The 24,246-nt window shown below is 46.3% G+C and overlaps 1 protein-coding gene across 1 annotated transcript in view; it reads right to left on the bottom strand.

Annotated features, from left to right (window-relative positions):
* CYC1 (cytochrome c1) overlaps positions 1-24,246 on the bottom strand; it is a 67,897-nt gene extending 43,651 nt beyond the window's left edge. Inside the window, exons 1-2 of the mRNA XM_068235016.1 lie at positions 24,123-24,246; positions 10,986-11,176 (exon numbers count right to left, since the gene is read on the bottom strand). Of these exons, the coding sequence (XP_068091117.1) occupies positions 10,986-11,176; positions 24,123-24,209 (278 nt within the window). The 5' untranslated portion in view covers positions 24,210-24,246. The remainder of the gene's footprint in view (positions 1-10,985; positions 11,177-24,122) is intronic.

The raw sequence follows: 24,246 nt of genomic DNA, 5'->3' as shown, positions 1-24,246 counted from the left end.
AAATTATTGTTGCCAAACACCGCAAAGCTCACAAATTTGGTAATTTAGTAATTGATGAATTGTGTGTTAGGGTTAGGAAAGTGGGCACAGCCAACACCAGCCAAATACATAAGCGGGCAACGCAGGGTCATAAGTAGGCGGAAGAAAAGAAGGATGGCTGGGTCTCCACCTGGATTTAAGCAAATTGCAGTATTTATTGTACCATAGCACAAACACACAACGTTTCGGCCTGCGGCCTTATCAAGTGCACAAGTGGGCGGAGACAAATACAAATTTCACTGGGAAAATGTAAACAGCAGCATTCTTAGACTGTTAATGGCATGGTTCTCAAACTTTGCACAGTTGGTTACTAGGTGACTGGGATAATTTTCAGAAAAGTGGGTGGAGCCTACAAAAACCAATCAAAAATTACCTATTGATTTTTCAGGGGAATATTTACATTGCTGCCATTCTTGCACTGTTAATGGCACAAGCCTCAAACCTGGTACAGTTGATCATTGGGTGACTGGGGTTTACATTTATATAAGGGGGTGGAGCCCCAAACAGCCAATCTGATTTGTTTCATTTTAACCACTTTGTCCTCCTTGACGTATAAAAACATCAAGAAGGACAGGCGCGCTCCCGCGGCCGATCGCGCGTGTGCACGCGCACTCCCGGCTAGGCCTGAACGATTTTAGGAAAAGATTGAATTGCACGATTTCTGTCAGAAATTTCGATTTCGATTCGATTCACGATTTTCAAATTCAACAGTGCCCCCAGGCCCCCCCACTTCAGCTTTGCAGAATGATCACCACACCGTCGGCCACACCACAGCAGTCATCATCACGCTGACACAGTGCAGCATGGCAGAGGCATACAAAACTTGACTGACAGGAGTGTGGGCGGAGTCTGCTGGTCATGTTACATGTTTGATTGACACACGTGCGGGTGGAGTCTGCCGCCCGCCCAGCAAATGATGTTGAAGCACTGAGAGGAGGGAGTTGCCAAGTGAGCCTGTTGCTCATCATACCACTTAAAAAAGTGACACAAATCACCCAATACAAATAAGTGATTGTCAGCAGCAGACTGAGCCTGCCACCTCCCAGCTTATGATGGATGTGGAGGTGCAGGGAATATTGAGCCGCCGGAATGGAGTGTGAGAGCCGGGGTGGGCGGAGTCTGCCACTCGTAGCACTCGGCGATTGACAGCCGTGTGGGCGGAGTCTGCCGCTCGCCCAGCTAATGTTGGGAGAAGGAGTGTGAAAGCCTGTGGGCGGAACGGAGCCTGCCGCCCGCTCCGCTGATTAACTGCACAGTGGGCAGAAGCTGTGGGAGAGAGTGTCCCGCCTCCACTCGGGGAACAAGTGTACACAATGAGCCACCGCAAACTGCCGCTGCACAGAGCGGCAGAGGGGACCGCTGGACGGGCTGCAGAGGGGGTGAATATCGTTGCCATGGCGATCCCGGAATCGGCATTTCCGGGATCGCGATTTCGATCCAAAAACGATATATCGCTCAGGCCTACTCCCGGCCGCAGATTCGTTAGCCCAGGAATCAATGTATCGGACTATGGTGCCCGATCACGGATTCCTCTCCCCCGCTGAAAAACCAACAGCTTCTCCCGGAAGCTACGCTTTTTCTGAAGCTATGTCCCTCTAATCGTACATTGTACGCTTAGAGTGATGTCATGTAAACAAAATCAAGATTGCCATCTTGTGGCTAAAAAGTAAAACTACAAGTAAAAAAAATTACAATACACAAATATTTCCCCAAATAAAACACTATTTATATCCCACCCTCCCAAAAATGCCCACATAAAATGTTTAATAAAAAAAAAAAAAAAAAAATTACTATAAACAAAAAAAAAAAAATATTTACCTAAGGGTCTAAACTTTTTAAATATCTATGTAAAGATGAAATATTTCTCTCTATTTTTTTTTTATAAGCTTGTAAATAGTGATGGATGCAAAACGGAAAAAATGCTCTTAGAGGGCTGGTGCACACCGAGCGGCTTTTTCAGCGTTTCTGCAGCCGCTTGGTCAATGTATCTCAATGGGCTGGTGCACACCAGAGCGGGAGGCGTTTTGCAGAAACGAATCCTCCCGGGGTGAGGCATTTTTTGGATTTCGGATGCGTTTCTGCCTCCAATGTTAAGTATAGGAAAAACGCAAACCGCTCTGAAAAACGCCTGTTCAGAGCGGTTTTCCAGGCGTTTTTGTTACAGAAGCTGTTCAGTAACAGCTTTACTGTAACAATATATGAAATGTACTATACTGAAATCCGCAAAACGCCATAGATGTGTAGATGTGATATACTTGGACTTTGCAAAGGCCTTCGACACTGTTCCCTACAAAAGTCTGGTGCAAAAGTTGAGGATGCAAGGACTGGGGAAGAGTCTGTGTTCATGGATAGGGAACTGGCTAATGGACAGAAAACAAAGAGTTGTGGTCAATGGATCGTACTCAAAATGGGAGACTGTTAGCAGTGGGGTCCCACAGGGGTCTGTACTGGGTCCAGTGCTCTTCAGTTTATTTATTAATGACCTAGTAGATGCAGTAGTGAGCAATGTTGCTATTTTTGCAGATGATACAAAATTGTGCAGAATCATCAACTCTCAGGAAGATAGTGTCATATTGCAACAGGATCTGGATAGGATGGCTATATGGGCACATACATGGCAGATGAAATTCAATGTTGACAAATGTAAGGTCATGCATTTTGGACGTACTAATGGTCTAGCACCATACAAAATAAATGGGATACAGTTGGGGACATCAAACTTGGAGAAGGACTTAGGAGTACTCATTGACAACAAGTTAAATAATCATACTCAATGCAAAGCCGCTGCAGCTAAAGCTAACAAAATTTTGGGATGCATTAAAAGGGAAATAAAAACTCGAGATGCTAGCATAATATTGCCCCCTAACTCTCTAGTAAGGCCACATCTGGAATATGGAATTCAGTTCTGGGCACCACATTACAGAAAAGATATTGCAGTTTTAGAGCAGGTGCAGAGACGAGCAACAAAATTGATGCGTGGGATGGAAGGTTTCACTTACCAAGAAAGGTTAGATAAACTGGGTTTATTAAGTCTAGAGAAAAGACGCCTTAGAGGGGATCTAATTAACATGTATAAATACATCAGAGGGCAATATAATACCTTGGCGGATGAGCTTTTTGTCCCTAGGCCTTCTCAAAGGACTAGAGGACATGATCTGCGCATGGAGGAAAAACGTTTTAACCATTTATTTAGGAAAGGGTTCTTTACAGTAAGAGTGATTAAGATGTGGAATGCATTGCCACAGGAAGTCGTTATGGCAAACTCTATACCTGCATTTAAAGGGGGCTTAGATGCTTTCCTTGCGTTGAAAGACATCCATGGCTACAATTACTAGGTAATGCCTAATGATGTTGATCCAGGGATTTTATCTGATTGCCATCTGGAGTCGGGAAGGAATTTTTCCCTTTAGGGGCTAATTGGACCATTGCTTGTAAGGGTTTTTTCGCCTTCCTCTGGATCAACAGGGATATGTGAGGGAGCAGGCTGGTGTTGTACTTTATACTGGTTGAACTCGATAGACGTATGTCTTTTTTCAACCAAAATAACTATGTAACTATGTAAAAAATAAAAAAAAGCGTTTCAAAATCTGCTAGCATTTTGCGGATCTGCTAGCGGTTTTTGGTGTGCACCGGCCCTTATTTCCAAATAAGATATTGTCGCGATACATTGTGATAGGGACATAATTTAAACGGTGTAATAACCGGGAGATATGGGCAAATACAATACATGGGTTTTAATTATGGAGGCATGTATTATTTTAAAACTATAATAGCCGAAAACTGACAATGCATTTTTCATTTTTTTTCTTATTCTTACTGTTAAAATGCATTTACAGTAAGGTAGCTCTTAGCAAAATGTACCACCCAAAGAAAGCCTAATTGGTGGCGGAAAAAACAAGATATAGATCAGTTCATTGTGATAAGTAGTGATAAAGTTATAGGCTAATTAATGGGAGGTGAACATTGCTCGGATGCATAAAGTGAAAACGACTGAGAGCTTAAAGTGGACCCAAATTAAAAATACAAGATTTCAAAAATAAAATCTATTTTCTAAATTATAATAATAAATAGCAGCCTTTTTCAGCTGCATGATGACAAATATAAAATATTTTACATTTATTGGGGGAACCACTCCCTTCCTTTCAAATTGCTGGGACAAAATCCAGCAAACTGATGGAGTAGGTAGTGTCCGGCAATGGAGGAATTGCTAATGGCTTCCCCCAGTATAACCCTTGTTATGAAAAGAGAAGGGTGAAAAGCATGCACTGAAATGCTCATAGGCTTGAAGGAGTGTTTATCTTTGTATGTGTCAGAGTGGTGCAACTATATATTTTTAATTAAAAAAAAAATGTTTGGTTTGGGTCCACTTTAAGTGGTTAATGCAGGTTATTGATGCTAAAGACCACAAAGCTCACAAACTTGGTCATTGAGTAATTGTGTGTTAGGGTTAGGAAAAGTGGGCGTAGACAACACCAGCCAAATACATACCCGGGCAATGCCGGGTCATCAGTAGGCGGAGACAAATACAAATTTCACTGAGAAAATGTAAACTGCAGCAATTCTTACACTATTAATGGCAGGGTTCTCAAACTTTGCACAGTTGGTCACTGGGTGACTGAGATTAATATTCAGAAAAGTGGGTGGAGCCTACAAAAGCCAATCAAAATACACCTATTAATCTTTAAAGGGAATATTTAATTGATGCCATTCTTGCACTGTTAATCACCTGTACCTGGTACAGTTGGCCATTGGGTGATTGGGGTTCAAATTCAGAAAAGGGGTGGAGCCACAGCCAATTAGATTTATTTCATTTCAATGCCAATTATTGATGCCAAAGACCCCAAAGCTCACAAACTTGGTCACTAAGTAATTGTGTGTTAGGGTTAGGAAAAGTGGGCGGAGCCAACACTAGCCAAATACATACCCGGGCAACGCCGGGCGTCCAGCTAGTTTGAATAATAAGCTAACACAGATATGTAGGTATGATTAATTTATTTTTTAGTTTGAAATTGATATTGCACATATATGAGGAATGCTATGGGATGGAGGGGTGGAGCTCGCCTGCCGCCAGGGAATAGGAGGGGTGGAGTAAGCTGGCGGCGTCCGGGCACAACCCCAGAGCCCAGTGAAAATGAGCACAAAGTGATATGAGACACATTCTTGCTGATGTATATTGTGTGTTGGGAAAGAGATGGTGGGGTGGTAGGCCTGTCGATGACCCGTGTGTTTGCTGCTCGATGGGCTTTATGCACTAGCAGGTGTTTGGGGTTTCTTTTCAGGTTAAAGCGGGACATGGACAATGTACAGCCGTCTAGATATTATCTAATATTTTTTTGCTTGAATATTTGTGTGGTATGGAGCATCATGCTTATGGGTGGGTGCCGGGGGTTTGTGTGCCCGCCACGGTTGGGGGGGGGGGGGGAGGGGACGACCCCTCGGGTGGCGCACAGACGGCCCCCCTAATGTTAAACATGGTGAAGGTAACACAAGGGGACCTTAATAGGAGTAGGAAACCATTTTTCAAGTGAACGGAGGTAGCTCCTCCCCTTTTTTCTTTCTCCTCCTTCCTTTATCTCCCTCCCCTTTTTCTCTTTCCCCTTCCCTCTGGGTGTGCGTGTGGTGTCTGCTCGCCATCAGTGGGATACGGTGATGGGGGACACTGGTGGCGTCCAGACACCGCGCGGGCCGGTGGGGAGGGGCCTATGTGATGGCGTGAAACCCAACTGCATGTGTGGCGTACTGGTGAAATTCCTGTGTGACATGAAGATTGGAGATAAATAATGGAACCACTGAGAGGGATGAATGGACGATCAACTTATATGCAATGGGGTAAAAGCAAATTTTATATAGAATTGGTAGGGACGTGGGGGGCCATGGTGGACCGCGACCATATACTGCAAAGGTATGGAGTGGGGGCCGCGCTCTGACATGTCCCTTTAATGTCATTGGAAGAACTTGGTGGGTGGGAGGACATGGGGCGGCCTCTGCCGGGCGCTGGGAAAGGTGGAGGGGGTGGTGAGTAATGACCGGCGGCGGGTGGATCCCGCACCAACCGTACAGCAAACCAGACGCAGGGGCTATTGGATAGGGGGGACATTTTTATTTTTTTTGTACTCCGGATCTGTGTGCGGTGTCTGCCCGCCACCGGGAGAATAAGGCGGTGAGGGATCCTGGTGGTGCTCGGACACCGCACGGACCGGGTATATGAGATGGTCGATATATGTGATAGCCTGCTTCTAAGTATGCGCTTGGTGTGCTAGCGGTACTCTAATGTAAGATGAAGACACTGGGGGTAAACAAGAGAAGATCGGTGAGGGGGGATTGGATGATCTGGTTTATGTGGTCTCATAGTGATGATATATAGGTAAATCTAATACTACGCAGTATAGGTGACTAAGCATAAGAATGCATTCTTCTGTGAACTAAAACCCCGGCTTGTAACTTAGCTGTAGGGATAACAGTGGTGCCTGGATGAGTGAATCTGTGAATGCGTTTGTTTGAACATTTGCATGTGAGAGTGCGAAGGGTTAATAGTTTTTTACAAAAGAAGAACTGAGAAGAGCTGTATCTAACTTGCTGAGTGGTAAGGCTCCTGGCCCAGACGGGTTTACTATAGAGTATTACAAACAATTCACTCAGATCTTACAACCAAACTTGGTGGATGCTCTAAATGCCTTGATCAAAGAAGGGAATGATCTGCGAGGGTTCAGTAGGGATTCCCTAGAATCCCATATCTCAGTTATTTATAAGCGGGGTAAGGACCCATCGTCTTGCTCTAGTTACAGACCTATTTCACTTTTGAATGACGATCTAAAAATATACACAAAAACATTAGCCAATAGGATCGCTCCCTGGCTAGGGGGATCTTATTCAAGCAGATCAAACGGGGTTTGTCCCGGGCAGAGAGGCCCGAGACAATACCCTTAGAACAGTGAATATTATACAATGGGCGAAAGCAGAGGGCACTCCGATTACTGTCAACAGAAGCCAAAAAAACCTTTTGATAGGATAAGTTGGTTGTTTATGAAAGGTGTTTTACAGCATGTCGGTTTTGGTAAAAATATGGAAACTTGGATCCTATCCTTATATAGGGGAATTTCGGCGAGGGTGAGGGTTAACGGGGTCCTGTCGGACTCGTTTGAGATCTCGAACGGGAGCCGACAGGGATGCCCACTGTCCCCTCTAATGTTTGCTCTGATTATGGAGCCATTGTTATGTTCTATTAGGAGGAATCCAAGTGTGTCAGGAGTGAGAGTGGGACGGGAGGAGCACCGAGTAGCTGCCTATGCAGACGACCCGCTATTTTTTCTGACCAAAACACATATCTCATTACCCAATCTGATGGAAGAATTTGTGAGATTCGGAAATCTATCAAATTTTAAAATCAATTGGGATAAATGTGAGCCTTGGGAGTGGAAATGGAGGAAGAAGAAATGACGAGAATTAAGCTAAATTTCTCATTCAGATGGGTTAAAAAAGGATTAACATATCTGGGAACCAAAATAGCAGATGGGATGAAAGATCTATATGAATTGAATTATTGCCCTCTATTGACCTCCCTGAAAAAAGACCTGTTAAAGTAGAGGAAGATCAAACTGTCTTTGATCGGAAGAGTTATTAGTATAAAGATGAATCTTCTACCAAGATTATATATTTTCCAGACGCTACCAATCCCAGTTCCCGAAAACTTTCTTTAAAGAGTTAAGAGGGGAAATAAGATACATGTGGTTAGATAAACCTCCTAGATTGAGATTTGAGGTTATGACACAGTCAAGAGCGAAGGTAGGATTGTCTGTACCAGACCCCTACCGGTACTACGTAGCTGCTGTACTAGTTAGGGTGGTGGACTGGCACCGTCATGCACAACACAAGAAGTGGATGGAGATAGAACAGTGCATGACGGAAATCCCACTGCACCTCAGCACGGACACCTAGAACAGGTTTGATACAACCAAAGATCATGAATATGCATGAATCATGTTTGGCATGAAGATGAAATAAAAAGCGAATCAAGGTGACAGTTGCCCGGCTTGTTTTGATGTAGTGTATGCCAATATTTTATAAGCTCCCAGGGGAAGAAGGAGGACTTCTCGAGAGATCTGACAAGATTTGAAGTTCTCTGTAGCTCAGAAGGAAAATGTAGAAGAACATTGACTCATATATAAGCTCCTGGGAGAGCAAGGACCATATGTCATCTCTTAGGCCACATACACACATCAGACTATAGTCTTTGGAAAATGAAAGATCACAGACCAATCTTACCACCCTTCCTGTAGTATAAGAGCCATACTCTACACAGTCTTTTCTATGGAGCTGAACTCCCCATCAGAAAAAAATCTTTGCTAGAAGCTGCACACACAGATGCTGTACAGACACAAAAGATCAATATCTGCAAAAGATCTGTTCCTGCCAAAAATCCATTCCTGCAAATTGCAATGATAGTCTGAGATCTGCAGATCATCATACACACATGATTTAACTGACATTCATCTGCAGATCAAGCAATCATCTGCAGATCTGAAAATCCATCCTGGTGGATATGATCTGCAGATGAATGTCAGTTAAATCATGTGTGTATGATGATCTGCAGATCTCAGACTATCATTGCAATTTGCAGGAATGGATTTTTGGCAGGAACAGATCTTTTGCAGATACTGATCTTTTGTGTCTGTACAGCATCTGTGTGTGCAGCTTCTAGCAAAGATTTTTTCTGATGTGGAGTTCAGCTCAATAGAATAGACTGTGTAGGTATGGCTCTCATACTACATGAAGGGTGGTAAGATTGGTCTGTGATCTTTCATTTTCAAAAGACTATGGTCTGATGTGTGTATGGGGCCTTAGGATGAAATGGCAAGAAGACTTAAATCAGAATTTTACAGATGAGCAGTGGGAAAGGATTGTGATGCTGTCCTTTAGGTTCTCCATGTCAACGAGGATACAAGAATCCGGCTTTAAGATATTAACAAGATGGTATTTGACACCGGACAGACTTAGTAAGATGTACCCAGGGACAGAGATGAGCTGCTGGAGATGTCATAGTGGGGCGGGGACGTTTTTCCACATCTTCTGGAGCTGCCCCAAGATTCAGGGTTTTTGGAAAATGGTTAAGATTTATGTATCCAAGAAAGAAATAATCCCGGCAGAACTCGACCCTTTAAAGTGCATATCAGTGATTTATTGCATCATAGTAGCAGCTGTACAACAGCAATACAACAGCATGACGTTTCGGGCAAGGTCATTTTATAGAATTACGCCATAGAGTAACACAGATAAGATGGCAGGTATTAGAGGTGGTGCAGAATCGAGAAGGGATCGATCAGAGGAATGCCCTTTTAAGACAGGAGGCTTGCTGGATGGACAGGTTGAGGACTCAGGCACCAGGGGGGTTAAATGAGGATTTCAGCCTCAGATGTTTTATGTAATCTTGTCCAATAGTGTCGTTGCTCTTTTACCCTAGTAAGGGATTTGTAACTTTAAGTATTGTGCCCACCCCCAAGAGGGGCGTGTGTTATTTGAGTGTCTATATAAGCTCGTGAAAAGTATGTGAACTATAGCATTTGATAAAGGGCCCTTGCCCGAAACGTCATGCTGTTGCATTGCTGTTGTACAGCTGCTACTACGATGCAATAAATCACTGATATGCACTTTAAAGGGTCGAGTTCTGCCGGGATTATTTCTTTCTTGGATTATTCAGCTGAGGAGTGATGGACCTCTAACATGGATAGGACTCCCCAAAATATACACCAGTATTTCCAGAGGCGGGCAGATATACAGATTGCGATAAGATTTATGTATCTAAATTGACTGGGAAAGAACATATGGTAGACCCTGCCCTTTTTCTATTACATTTCAGTGAAGGAGTAAATAAGTATAGGAAATCGCTATGTTGCCACTTGTTAAATGCGGCAAGGATTCTTATAGCTAGAAATTGGAAGTCTTGTGTGCCTCCCTTTGAGATTCTGCAGACCCAACGCATGGAAGGCCTGATCTGGTCCACTCGAGGGAAGGAGGAGACAAACTAAAAGGTCTGGGAAAAGTGGACTGAATGTAAGAAAAAAGATCATTAGTTGATGGGGAGGTAGTTTGAGCCGGACGGATAGGGGTAGATGAATAGGGAGTTTAAAGGGAAGGTTCAGGGAACTCTTGAAAAAAATAAAAATCCCTATCCACTTACCTGGGGCTTCCTCCAGCCCGTGGCAGGCAGGAGGTGCCCTCGCCGCCGCTCCAGAGGCTTCCGGTCGTCTTCGGTGGCCGACCTAACCAGGCCGGCTGCCAGGTCGGGCTCTTCTGCGCTCCATGGCCGGGCTCTTCTGCGTCCCACGCGGGCGCGCTGACGTCATCGGACGTCCTCCGGGCTGTACTGCACAGGCGCAGTCCTACCATATTGTCCTACCATATTATTATTATGTATTTATATAGCACTGACATCTCCTGCAGCACATTACATAGTACATAGTCATGTCACTGACTGTCCTCAGAGGAGCTCACACTCTAATCCTACCATAGTCATAGGCTAATGTCCTACCATATTATTATTATGTATTTATATAGCACTGACATCTTCTGCAGCACATTACAGAGTACATAGTCATGTCACTGACTGTCCTCAGAGGAGCTCACAATATAATCCTACCATAGTCATAGTCTAATGTCCTACCATATTATTATTATGTATTTATATAGCACTGACATCTCCTGCAGCACATTACAGAGTACATAGCCATGTCACTGACTGTCCTCAGAGGAGCTCACAATCTAATCCTACCATAGTCATGGTGTAATGTCCTGCCATATTATTATTATATATTTATATAGCACTGACATCTTCTGCAGCACTGTACAGAGTACATAGTCATGTCACTGACTGTCCTCAGAGGAGCTCACACTCTAAGCAGTCATATTCCAGAATATAGCTGGAGTGAGGCAGCATTGTGGATCATTATTACCTGGCATGATCCAGGGAGGACAGTGGGCCATTGTGGCTCCATGGATAGCTGGGAGCGTGTAGTTCTAACTCCGTGGCTTTCACAGATCTGTGGAGTGCCAATGCCAAACCAGCTCCGCCAGCACAAATAACACCCAGTGTAGAGAGAGCCAGCCTACGGCCGCGGGACAGAGTGGCAAACGACATATTGGCCTTCAAAAGGAAAAGACAATAAGTCTGACAGTCTAATAACCTCCACAGATAACTCCTAATACCAGGTCCATGCTCATAACTGGGCGGGGTCCCTCATGGCAGAGTGACGGTATTATACAAGGCATAATGAGGGTGAGGATATTACTATACAGGGTTAGGGGTGGAGGGACACTGAGTGAGGGTATTATACAAGGCATGATGAGGGTGAGGATATTACTATACAGGGTTAGGGGTGGAGGGACACTGAGTGAGGGTATTATACAAGGCATGATGACGGTGAGGATATTACTATACAGGGTGAGGGGTGGAGGGACACTGAGTGAGGGTATTATACAAGGCATAATGAGGGTGAGGATATTACTATACAGGGTTAGGGGTGGAGGGACACTGAGTGAGGGTATTATACAAGGCATGATGAGGGTGAGGATATTACTATACAGGGTTAGGGGTGGAGGGACACTGAGTGAGGGTATTATACAAGGCATAATGAGGGTGAGGATATTACTATACAGGGTTAGGGGTGGAGGGACACTGAGTGAGGGTATTATACAAGGCATAATGAGGGTGAGGATATTACTATACAGGGTTAGGGGTGGAGGGACACTGAGTGAGGGTATTATACAAGGCATAATGAGGGTGAGGATATTACTATACAGGGTTAGGGGTGGAGGGACACTGAGTGAGGGTATTATACAAGGCATGATGAGGGTGAGGATATTACTATACAGGGTTAGGGGTGGAGGGACACTGAGTGAGGGTATTATACAAGGCATGATGAGGGTGAGGATATTACTATACAGGGTGAGGGGTGGAGGGACACTGAGTGAGGGTATTATACAAGGCATAATGAGGGTGAGGATATTACTATACAGGGTTAGGGGTGGAGGGACACTGAGTGAGGGTATTATACAAGGCATGATGAGGGTGAGGATATTACTATACAGGGTTAGGGGTGGAGGGACACTGAGTGAGGGTATTATACAAGGCATGATGAGGGTGAGGATATTACTATACAGGGTTAGGGGTGGAGGGACACTGAGTGAGGGTATTATACAAGGCATGATGAGGGTGAGGATATTACTATACAGGGTTAGGGGTGGAGGGACACTGAGTGAGGGTATTATACAAGGCATAATGAGGGTGAGGATATTACTATACAGGGTTAGGGGTGGAGGGACACTGAGTGAGGGTATTATACAAGGCATAATGAGGGTGAGGATATTACTATACAGGGTTAGGGGTGGAGGGACACTGAGTGAGGGTATTATACAAGGCATGATGAGGGTGAGGATATTACTATACAGGGTTAGGGGTGGAGGGACACTGAGTGAGGGTATTATACAAAGCATGATGAGGGTGAGGATATTACTATACAGGGTTAGGGGTGGAGGGACACTGAGTGAGGGTATTATAAGAGGCATGATGAGGGGCAGGGTATTGTTATACAGGGTGAAGGGTGGAGGGACACTGAGTGAGGGTATTATACAAGGCATAATGAGGGTGAGGATATTACTATACAGGGTTAGGGGTGGAGGGACACCGAGTGAGGGTATTATACAAGGCATGATGAGGGTGAGGATATTACTATACAGGGTTAGGGGTGGAGGGACACTGAGTGAGGGTATTATACAAGGCATAATGAGGGTGAGGATATTACTATACAGGGTTAGGGGTGGAGGGACACTGAGTGAGGGTATTATACAAGGCATGATGAGGGTGAGGATATTACTATACAGGGTTAGGGGTGGAGGGACACTGAGTGAGGGTATTATACAAGGCATGATGAGGGTGAGGATATTACTATACAGGGTTAGGGGTGGAGGGACACTGAGTGAGGGTATTATACAAGGCATAATGAGGGTGAGGATATTACTATACAGGGTTAGGGGTGGAGGGACACTGAGTGAGGGTATTATACAAGGCATAATGAGGGTGAGGATATTACTATACAGGGTTAGGGGTGGAGGGACACTGAGTGACGGTATTATACAAGGCATGATGAGGGGCAGGGTATTGTTATACAGGGTGAGGGGTGGAGGGACACTGAGTGAGGGTATTATACAAGGCATGATGAGGGTGAGGATATTACTATACAGGGTTAGGGGTGGAGGGACACTGAGTGAGGGTATTATACAAGGCATGATGAGGGGCAGGATATTACTATACAGGGTTAGGGGTGGAGGGACACTGAGTGAGGGTATTATACAAGGCATAATGAGGGTGAGGATATTACTATACAGGGTTAGGGGTGGAGGGACACTGAGTGAGGGTATTATACAAGGCATGATGAGGGTAAGGATATTACTATACAGGGTTAGGGGTGGAGGGACACTGAGTGAGGGTATTATACAAGGCATGATGAGGGGCAGGATATTACTATACAGGGTTAGGGGTGGAGGGACACTGAGTGAGGGTATTATACAAGGCATAATGAGGGTGAGGATATTACTATACAGGGTTAGGGGTGGAGGGACACTGAGTGAGGGTATTATACAAGGCATAATGAGGGTGAGGATATTACTATACAGGGTTAGGGGTGGAGGGACACTGAGTGAGGGTATTATACAAGGCATGATGAGGGGCAGGGTATTGTTATACAGGGTGAGGGGTGGAGGGCCGCAGAGTGAGGGTATTATACAAGGCATAATGAGGGTGAGGATATTACTATACAGGGTTAGGGGTGGAGGGACACTGAGTGAGGGTATTATACAAGGCATAATGAGGGTGAGGATATTACTATACAGGGTTAGGGGTGGAGGGACACTGAGTGAGGGTATTATACAAGGCATAATGAGGGTGAGGATATTACTATACAGGGTTAGGGGTGGAGGGACACTGAGTGAGGGTATTATACAAGGCATAATAAGGGGGAGGATATTACTATACAGGGTTAGGGGTGGAGGGACACTGAGTGAGGGTATTATACAAGGCATGATGAGGGTAAGGATATTACTATACAGGGTTAGGGGTGGAGGGACACTGAGTGAGGGTATTATACAAGGCATAATGAGGGTGAGGATATTACTATACAGGGTTAGGGGTGGAGGGACACTGAGTGAGGGTATTATACAAGGCATGATGAGGGTGAGGATATTACTATACAGGGTTAGGGGTGGAGGGACACTGAGTGAGGGTATTATACAAGGCATGATGAGGGGCAGGATATTACTATACAGGGTTAGGGGTGGAGGGACACTGAGTGAGGGTATTATACAAGGCATAATGAGGGTGAGGATATTACTATACAGGGTTAGGGGTGGAGGGACACTGAGTGAGGGTATTATACAAGGCATAATAAGGGGGAGGATATTACTATACAGGGTTAGGGGTGGAGGGACACTGAGTGAGGGTATTATACAAGGCATGATGAGGGTAAGGATATTACTATACAGGGTTAGGGGTGGAGGGACACTGAGTGAGGGTATTATACAAGGCATAATGAGGGTGAGGATATTACTATACAGGGTTAGGGGTGGAGGGACACTGAGTGAGGGTATTATACAAGGCATGATGAGGGTGAGGATATTACTATACAGGGTTAGGGGTGGAGGGACACTGAGTGAGGGTATTATACAAGGCATGATGAGGGGCAGGATATTACTATACAGGGTTAGGGGTGGAGGGACACTGAGTGAGGGTATTATACAAGGCATAATGAGGGTGAGGATATTACTATACAGGGTTAGGGGTGGAGGGACACTGAGTGAGGGTATTATACAAGGCATAATGAGGGTGAGGATATTACTATACAGGGTTAGGGGTGGAGGGACACTGAGTGAGGGTATTATACAAGGCATAATGAGGGTGAGGATATTACTATACAGGGTTAGGGGTGGAGGGACACTGAGTGAGGGTATTATACAAGGCATGATGAGGGTAAGGATATTACTATACAGGGTTAGGGGTGGAGGGACACTGAGTGAGGGTATTATACAAGGCATGATGAGGGGCAGGATATTACTATACAGGGTTAGGGGTGGAGGGACACTGAGTGAGGGTATTATACAAGGCATGATGAGGGGCAGGATATTACTATACAGGGTTAGGGGTGGAGGGACACTGAGTGAGGGTATTATACAAGGCATAATGAGGGTGAGGATATTACTATACAGGGTTAGGGGTGGAGGGACACTGAGTGAGGGTATTATACAAGGCATGATGAGGGGCAGGGTATTGTTATACAGGGTGAAGGGTGAAGGGACACTGAGTGAGGGTATTATACAAGGCATGATGAGGGGCAGGGTATTGTTATACAGGGTGAGGGGTGGAGGGCCGCAGAGTGAGGGTATTATACAAGGCATAATGAGGGTGAGGATATTACTATACAGGGTTAGGGGTGGAGGGACACTGAGTGAGGGTATTATACAAGGCATAATGAGGGTGAGGATATTACTATACAGGGTTAGGGGTGGAGGGACACTGAGTGAGGGTATTATACAAGGCATAATGAGGGTGAGGATATTACTATACAGGGTTAGGGGTGGAGGGACACTGAGTGAGGGTATTATACAAGGCATAATAAGGGGGAGGATATTACTATACAGGGTTAGGGGTGGAGGGACACTGAGTGAGGGTATTATACAAGGCATGATGAGGGTAAGGATATTACTATACAGGGTTAGGGGTGGAGGGACACTGAGTGAGGGTATTATACAAGGCATAATGAGGGTGAGGATATTACTATACAGGGTTAGGGGTGGAGGGACACTGAGTGAGGGTATTATACAAGGCATGATGAGGGTGAGGATATTACTATACAGGGTTAGGGGTGGAGGGACACTGAGTGAGGGTATTATACAAGGCATGATGAGGGGCAGGATATTACTATACAGGGTTAGGGGTGGAGGGACACTGAGTGAGGGTATTATACAAGGCATAATGAGGGTGAGGATATTACTATACAGGGTTAGGGGTGGAGGGACACTGAGTGAGGGTATTATACAAGGCATGATGAGGGGCAGGGTATTGTTATACAGGGTGAAGGGTGGAGGGACACTGAGTGAGGGTATTATACAAGGCATGATGAGGGGCAGGGTATTGTTATACAGGGTGAGGGGTGGAGGGACACTGAGTGAGGGTATTATACAAGGCATGATGAGGGTGAGGATATTACTATACAGGGTTAGGGGTGGAGGGACACTGAGTGAGGGTATTATACAAGGCATGATGAGGGGCAGGATATTACTATACAGGGTTAGGGGTGGAGGGACACTGAGTGAGGGTATTATACAAGGCATGATGAGGGTGAGGATATTACTACACAGGGTTAGGGGTGGAGGGACACTGAGTGAGGGTATTATACAAGGCATGATGAGGGTGAGGATATTACTATACAGGGTTAGGGGTGGAGGGACACTGAGTGAGGGTATTATACAAGGCATAATGAGGGTGAGGATATTACTATACAGGGTTAGGGGTGGAGGGACACTGAGTGAGGGTATTATACAAGGCATGATGAGGGTAAGGATATTACTATACAGGGTTAGGGGTGGAGGGACACTGAGTGAGGGTATTATACAAGGCATAATGAGGGTGAGGATATTACTATACAGGGTTAGGGGTGGAGGGACACTGAGTGAGGGTATTATACAAGGCATAATGAGGGTGAGGATATTACTATACAGGGTGAGGGGTGGAGGGCCGCAGAGTGAGGGTATTATACAAGGCATAATGAGGGTGAGGATATTACTATACAGGGTGAGGGGTGGAGGGCCGCAGAGTGAGGGTATTATACAAGGCATAATGAGGGTGAGGATATTACTATACAGGGTGAGGGGTGGAGGGACACTGAGTGAGGGTATTATACAAGGCATAATGAGGGTGAGGATATTACTATACAGGGTGAGGGGTGGAGGGACACTGAGTGAGGGTATTATACAAGGCATAATGAGGGTGAGGATATTACTATACAGGGTTAGGGGTGGAGGGACACTGAGTGAGGGTATTATACAAGGCATGATGAGGGTAAGGATATTACTATACAGGGTGAGGGGTGGAGGGACACTGAGTGAGGGTATTATACAAGGCATAATGAGGGTGAGGATATTACTATACAGGGTTAGGGGTGGAGGGACACTGAGTGAGGGTATTATACAAGGCATAATGAGGGTGAGGATATTACTATACAGGGTTAGGGGTGGAGGGACACTGAGTGAGGGTATTATACAAGGCATGATGAGGGTGAGGATATTACTATACAGGGTGAGGGGTGGAGGGACACTGAGTGAGGGTATTATACAAGGCATAATGAGGGTGAGGATATTACTATACAGGGTTAGGGGTGGAGGGACACTGAGTGAGGGTATTATACAAGGCATGATGAGGGGCAGGGTATTGTTATACAGGGTGAAGGGTGGAGGGACACTGAGTGAGGGTATTATACAAGGCATAATGAGGGTGAGGATATTACTATACAGGGTTAGGGGTGGAGGGACACTGAGTGAGGGTATTATACAAGGCATGATGAGGGGCAGGGTATTGTTATACAGGGTTAGGGGTGGAGGGACACTGAGTGAGGGTATTATACAAGGCATGATGAGGGTGAGGATATTACTATACAGGGTGAAGGGTGGAGGGACACTGAGTGAGGGTATTATACAAGGCATAATGAGGATGAGGATATTACTATACAGGGTTAGGGGTGGAGGGACACTGAGTGAGGGTATTATACAAGGCATGATGAGGGTGAGGATATTACTATACAGGGTTAGGGGTGGAGGGACACTGAGTGAGGGTATTATACAAGGCATGATGAGGGTGAGGATATTACTATACAGGGTGAGGGGTGGAGGGACACTGAGTGAGGGTATTATACAAGGCATAATGAGGGTGAGGATATTACTATACAGGGTGAGGGGTGGAGGGACACTGAGTGAGGGTATTATACAAGGCATAATGAGGGTGAGGATATTACTATACAGGGTGAGGGGTGGAGGGACACTGAGTGAGGGTATTATACAAGGCATAATGAGGGTGAGGATATTGTTATACAGGGTTAGGGGTGGAGGGACACTGAGTGAGGGTATTATACAAGGCATGATGAGGGTGAGGATATTACTATACAGGGTTAGGGGTGGAGGGACACTGAGTGAGGGTATTATACAAGGCATGATGAGGGTGAGGATATTACTATACAGGGTGAGGGGTGGAGGGACACTGAGTGAGGGTATTATACAAGGCATAATGAGGGTGAGGATATTACTATACAGGGTGAGGGGTGGAGGGACACTGAGTGAGGGTATTATACAAGGCATAATGAGGGTGAGGATATTACTATACAGGGTGAGGGGTGGAGGGACACTGAGTGAGGGTATTATACAAGGCATAATGAGGGTGAGGATATTGTTATACAGGGTTAGGGGTGGAGGGACACTGAGTGAGGGTATTATACAAGGCATGATGAGGGTGAGGATATTACTATACAGGGTTAGGGGTGGAGGGACACTGAGTGAGAGTATTATACAAGGCATAATGAGGGTGAGGATATTACTATACAGGGTTAGGGGTGGAGGGACACTGAGTGAGGGTATTATACAAGGCATAATGAGGGTGAGGATATTACTATACAGGGTTAGGGGTGGAGGGACACTGAGTGAGGGTATTATACAAGGCATAATGAGGGTGAGGATATTACTATACAGGGTTAGGGGTGGAGGGACACTGAGTGAGAGTATTATACAAGGCATAATGAGGGTGAGGATATTACTATACAGGGTTAGGGGTGGAGGGACACTGAGTGAGGGTATTATACAAGGCATGATGAGGGTGAGGATATTACTATACAGGGTGAGGGGTGGAGGGACACTGAGTGAGGGTATTATACAAGGCATAATGAGGGTGAGGATATTACTATACAGGGTTAGGGGTGGAGGGACACTGAGTGAGGGTATTATACAAGGCATAATGAGGGTGAGGATATTACTATACAGGGTGAGGGGTGGAGGGACACTGAGTGAGGGTATTATACAAGGCATGATGAGGGGCAGGATATTACTATACAGGGTTAGGGGTGGAGGGACACTGAGTGAGGGTATTATACAAGGCATAATGAGGGTGAGGATATTACTATACAGGGTGAGGGGTGGAGGGACACTGAGTGAGGGTATTATACAAGGCATAATGAGGGTGAGGATATTACTATACAGGGTTAGGGGTGGAGGGACACTGAGTGAGGGTATTATACAAGGCATAATGAGGGTGAGGATATTACTATACAGGGTTAGGGGTGGAGGGACACTGAGTGAGGGTATTATACAAGGCATAATGAGGGTGAGGATATTACTATACAGGGTTAGGGGTGGAGGGACAATGAGTGAGGGTATTATACAAGGCATGATGAGGTGCAGGGTATTGTTATACAGAGTGAGGGTATTATACAAGGCATAATGAGGGTGAGGATATTACTATACAGGGTTAGGGGTGGAGGGACACTGAGTGAGGGTATTATACAAGGCATGATGAGGGGCAGGGTATTGTTATACAGGGTTAGGGGTGGAGGGACACTGAGTGAGGGTATTATACAAGGCATGATGAGGGGCAGGGTATTGTTATACAGGGTTAGGGGTGGAGGGACACTGAGTGAGGGTATTATACAAGGCATGATGAGGGTGAGGATATTACTATACAGGGTGAGGGGTGGAGGGACACTGAGTGAGGGTATTATACAAGGCATAATGAGGGTGAGGATATTACTATACAGGGTTAGGGGTGGAGGGACACTGAGTGAGGGTATTATACAAGGCATAATGAGGGTGAGGATATTACTATACAGGGTGAGGGGTGGAGGGACACTGAGTGAGGGTATTATACAAGGCATGATGAGGGGCAGGATATTACTATACAGGGTTAGGGGTGGAGGGACACTGAGTGAGGGTATTATACAAGGCATGATGAGGGTGAGGATATTACTATACAGGGTGAGGGGTGGAGGGACACTGAGTGAGGGTATTATACAAGGCATAATGAGGGTGAGGATATTACTATACAGGGTGAGGGGTGGAGGGACACTGAGTGAGGGTATTATACAAGGCATAATGAGGGTGAGGATATTGTTATACAGGGTTAGGGGTGGAGGGACACTGAGTGAGGGTATTATACAAGGCATAATGAGGGTGAGGATATTACTATACAGGGTGAGGGGTGGAGGGACACTGAGTGAGGGTATTATACAAGGCATGATGAGGGGCAGGATATTACTATACAGGGTTAGGGGTGGAGGGACACTGAGTGAGGGTATTATACAAGGCATAATGAGGGTGAGGATATTACTATACAGGGTGAGGGGTGGAGGGACACTGAGTGAGGGTATTATACAAGGCATAATGAGGGTGAGGATATTACTATACAGGGTTAGGGGTGGAGGGACACTGAGTGAGGGTATTATACAAGGCATAATGAGGGTGAGGATATTGTTATACAGGGTTAGGGGTGGAGGGACACTGAGTGAGGGTATTATACAAGGCATAATGAGGGTGAGGATATTACTATACAGGGTGAGGGGTGGAGGGACACTGAGTGAGGGTATTATACAAGGCATGATGAGGGGCAGGATATTACTATACAGGGTTAGGGGTGGAGGGACACTGAGTGAGGGTATTATACAAGGCATAATGAGGGTGAGGATATTACTATACAGGGTGAGGGGTGGAGGGACACTGAGTGAGGGTATTATACAAGGCATAATGAGGGTGAGGATATTACTATACAGGGTTAGGGGTGGAGGGACACTGAGTGAGGGTATTATACAAGGCATAATGAGGGTGAGGATATTACTATACAGGGTTAGGGGTGGAGGGACACTGAGTGAGGGTATTATACAAGGCATAATGAGGGTGAGGATATTACTATACAGGGTTAGGGGTGGAGGGACAATGAGTGAGGGTATTATACAAGGCATGATGAGGTGCAGGGTATTGTTATACAGAGTGAGGGTATTATACAAGGCATAATGAGGGTGAGGATATTACAATACAGGGTTAGGGGTGGAGGGACACTGAGAGGGTATTATACAAGGCATGATGAGGGGCAGGGTATTGTTATACAGGGTTAGGGGTGGAGGGACACTGAGTGAGGGTATTATACAAGGCATGATGAGGGGCAGGGTATTGTTATACAGGGTGAGGGGTGGAGGGACACTGAGTGAGGGTATTATACAAGGCATGATGAGGGGCAGGGTATTGTTATACAGGGTGAGGGGTGGAGGGACACTGAGTGAGGGTATTATACAAGGCATAATGAGGGTGAGGATATTACTATACAGGGTGAGGGGTGGAGGGACACTGAGTGAGGGTATTATACAAGGCATAATGAGGGTGAGGATATTACTATACAGGGTTAGGGGTGGAGGGACACTGAGTGAGGGTATTATACAAGGCATAATGAGGGTGAGGATATTACTATACAGGGTTAGGGGTGGAGGGACACTGAGTGAGGGTATTATACAAGGCATAATGAGGGTGAGGATATTACTATACAGGGTTAGGGGTGGAGGGACAATGAGTGAGGGTATTATACAAGGCATGATGAGGTGCAGGGTATTGTTATACAGAGTGAGGGTATTATACAAGGCATAATGAGGGTGAGGATATTACTATACAGGGTTAGGGGTGGAGGGACACTGAGTGAGGGTATTATACAAGGCATGATGAGGATATTACTATACAGGGTTAGGGGTGGAGGGACACTGAGTGAGGGTATTATACAAGGCATGATGAGGGGCAGGGTATTGTTATACAGGGTTAGGGGTGGAGGGACACTGAGTGAGGGTATTATACAAGGCATGATGAGGGTGAGGATATTACTATACAGGGTTAGGGGTGGAGGGACACTGAGTGAGGGTATTATACAAGGCATGATGAGGGGCAGGGTATTGTTATACAGGGTGAAGGGTGGAGGGACACTGAGTGAGGGTATTATACAAGGCATGATGAGGGGCAGGGTATTGTTATACAGGGTGAAGGGTGGAGGGACACTGAGTGAGGGTATTATACAAGGCATAATGAGGGTGAGGATATTACTATACAGGGTTAGGGGTGGAGGGACACTGAGTGAGGGTATTATACAAGGCATGATGAGGGGCAGGATATTACTATACAGGGTGAAGGGTGGAGGGACACTGAGTGAGGGTATTATACAAGGCATAATGAGGGTGAGGATATTACTATACAGGGTTAGGGGTGGAGGGACACTGAGTGAGGGTATTATACAAGGCATAATGAGGGTAAGGATATTACTATACAGGGTGAGGGGTGGAGGGACACTGAGTGAGGGTATTATACAAGGCATAATGAGGGTGAGGATATTACTATACAGGGTGAGGGGATATCATTATAGTAATATCCTCACCCTCATCATGCCTTGTATAATACCCTCACTCAGTGTCCCTCCACCCCTAACCCTGTATAGTAATATCCTCACCCTCATCATGCCTTGTATAATACCCTCACTCAGTGTCCCTCCACCCCTAACCCTGTATAGTAATATCCTTACCCTCATCATGCCTTGTATAATACCCTCACTCTGCGGCCCTCCACCCCTCACCCTGTATAGTAATATCCTCACCCTCATCATGCCTTGTATAATACCCTCACTCAGTGTCCCTCCACCCCTAACCCTGTATATAGGGTTAGGGATGGAGGGGCAGCAGTGAGGAGTGTATTATTATACAGGGTGAGGGGTGGAAGGACACAGAGTCAGGGTGTTATACAGGGTGGAGGGCAGCAGAGTGATGGGTGTGAGGGGAGTATGATGACACACAGTTAGGGGTGAGGGTATTGCTATACATGGTCCGGGGGGAGGGGCAGCAGTGAGGAGTGTATTATTATACAGGGTGAGGGGTGGAAGGACACAGAGTCAGGGTGTTATACAGGGTGGAGGGCAGCAGAGTGATGGGTGTGAGGGGAGTATGATGACACACAGTTAGGGGTGAGGGTATTGCTATACATGGTCCGGGGGGAGGGGCAGCAGTGAGGAGTGTATTATTATACAGGGTGAGGGGTGGAAGGACACAGAGTCAGGGTGTTATACAGGGTGGAGGGCAGCAGAGTGAGGGGTGTGAGGGGAGTATGATGACACACAGTTAGGGGTGAGGGTATTGCTATACATGGTCCGGGGGGAGGGGCAGCAGTGAGGAGTGTATTATTATACAGGGTGAGGGGTGGAAGGACACAGAGTCAGGGTGTTATACAGGGTGGAGGGCAGCAGAGTGATGGGTGTGAGGGGAGTATGATGACACACAGTTAGGGGTGAGGGTATTGCTATACATGGTCCGGGGGGAGGGGCAGCAGTGAGGAGTGTATTATTATACAGGGTGAGGGGTGGAAGGACACAGAGTCAGGGTGTTATACAGGGTGGAGGGCAGCAGAGTGAGGGGTGTGAGGGGAGTATGATGACACACAGTTAGGGGTGAGGGTATTGCTATACATGGTCCGGGGGGAGGGGCAGCAGTGAGGAGTGTATTATTATACAGGGTGAGGGGTGGAAGGACACAGAGTCAGGGTGTTATACAGGGTGGAGGGCAGCAGAGTGATGGGTGTGAGGGGAGTATGATGACACACAGTTAGGGGTGAGGGTATTGCTATACATGGTCCGGGGGGAGGGGCAGCAGTGAGGAGTGTATTATTATACAGGGTGAGGGGTGGAAGGACACAGAGTCAGGGTGTTATACAGGGTGGAGGGCAGCAGAGTGAGGGGTGTGAGGGGAGTATGATGACACACAGTTAGGGGTGAGGGTATTGCTATACATGGTCCGGGGTGAGGGGCAGCAGAGTGAGGAGGGTATTATTATACAGGGTCCGGGGTGGAGGGCAGCACAGTCCCTGGCCCTGTCACTGCTCCGCTCTCCGCCCGTCTCCCGGGTGACCTTCAGCATCTCCCCTCCTCTGTGGCCCCTCCCCCTGCTCCGCCAGCCCCTCCCCCCGGCTCCCAGCACCCCCCGGTCCCCGGGTACCTGTGGCGGCTGTGGCCAGGCCGCCCTCCCCCCAAGCAGCTGTCCCGCCCGCAGCGACCTCCGCAACACCAAACACGCCGCCGCCATCTTCTCCCAACGGAAGTCCCGCCTCCGCCGCAGCAGC

The sequence above is a fragment of the Hyperolius riggenbachi genome, chromosome 5 (assembly GCF_040937935.1).
Source record: "Hyperolius riggenbachi isolate aHypRig1 chromosome 5, aHypRig1.pri, whole genome shotgun sequence".
Classification (NCBI taxonomy): domain Eukaryota; kingdom Metazoa; phylum Chordata; class Amphibia; order Anura; family Hyperoliidae; genus Hyperolius; species Hyperolius riggenbachi.
The sequence above is the reverse complement of the archived record's forward strand: the minus strand, read 5'-3'. Positions and strand labels throughout refer to the sequence as shown.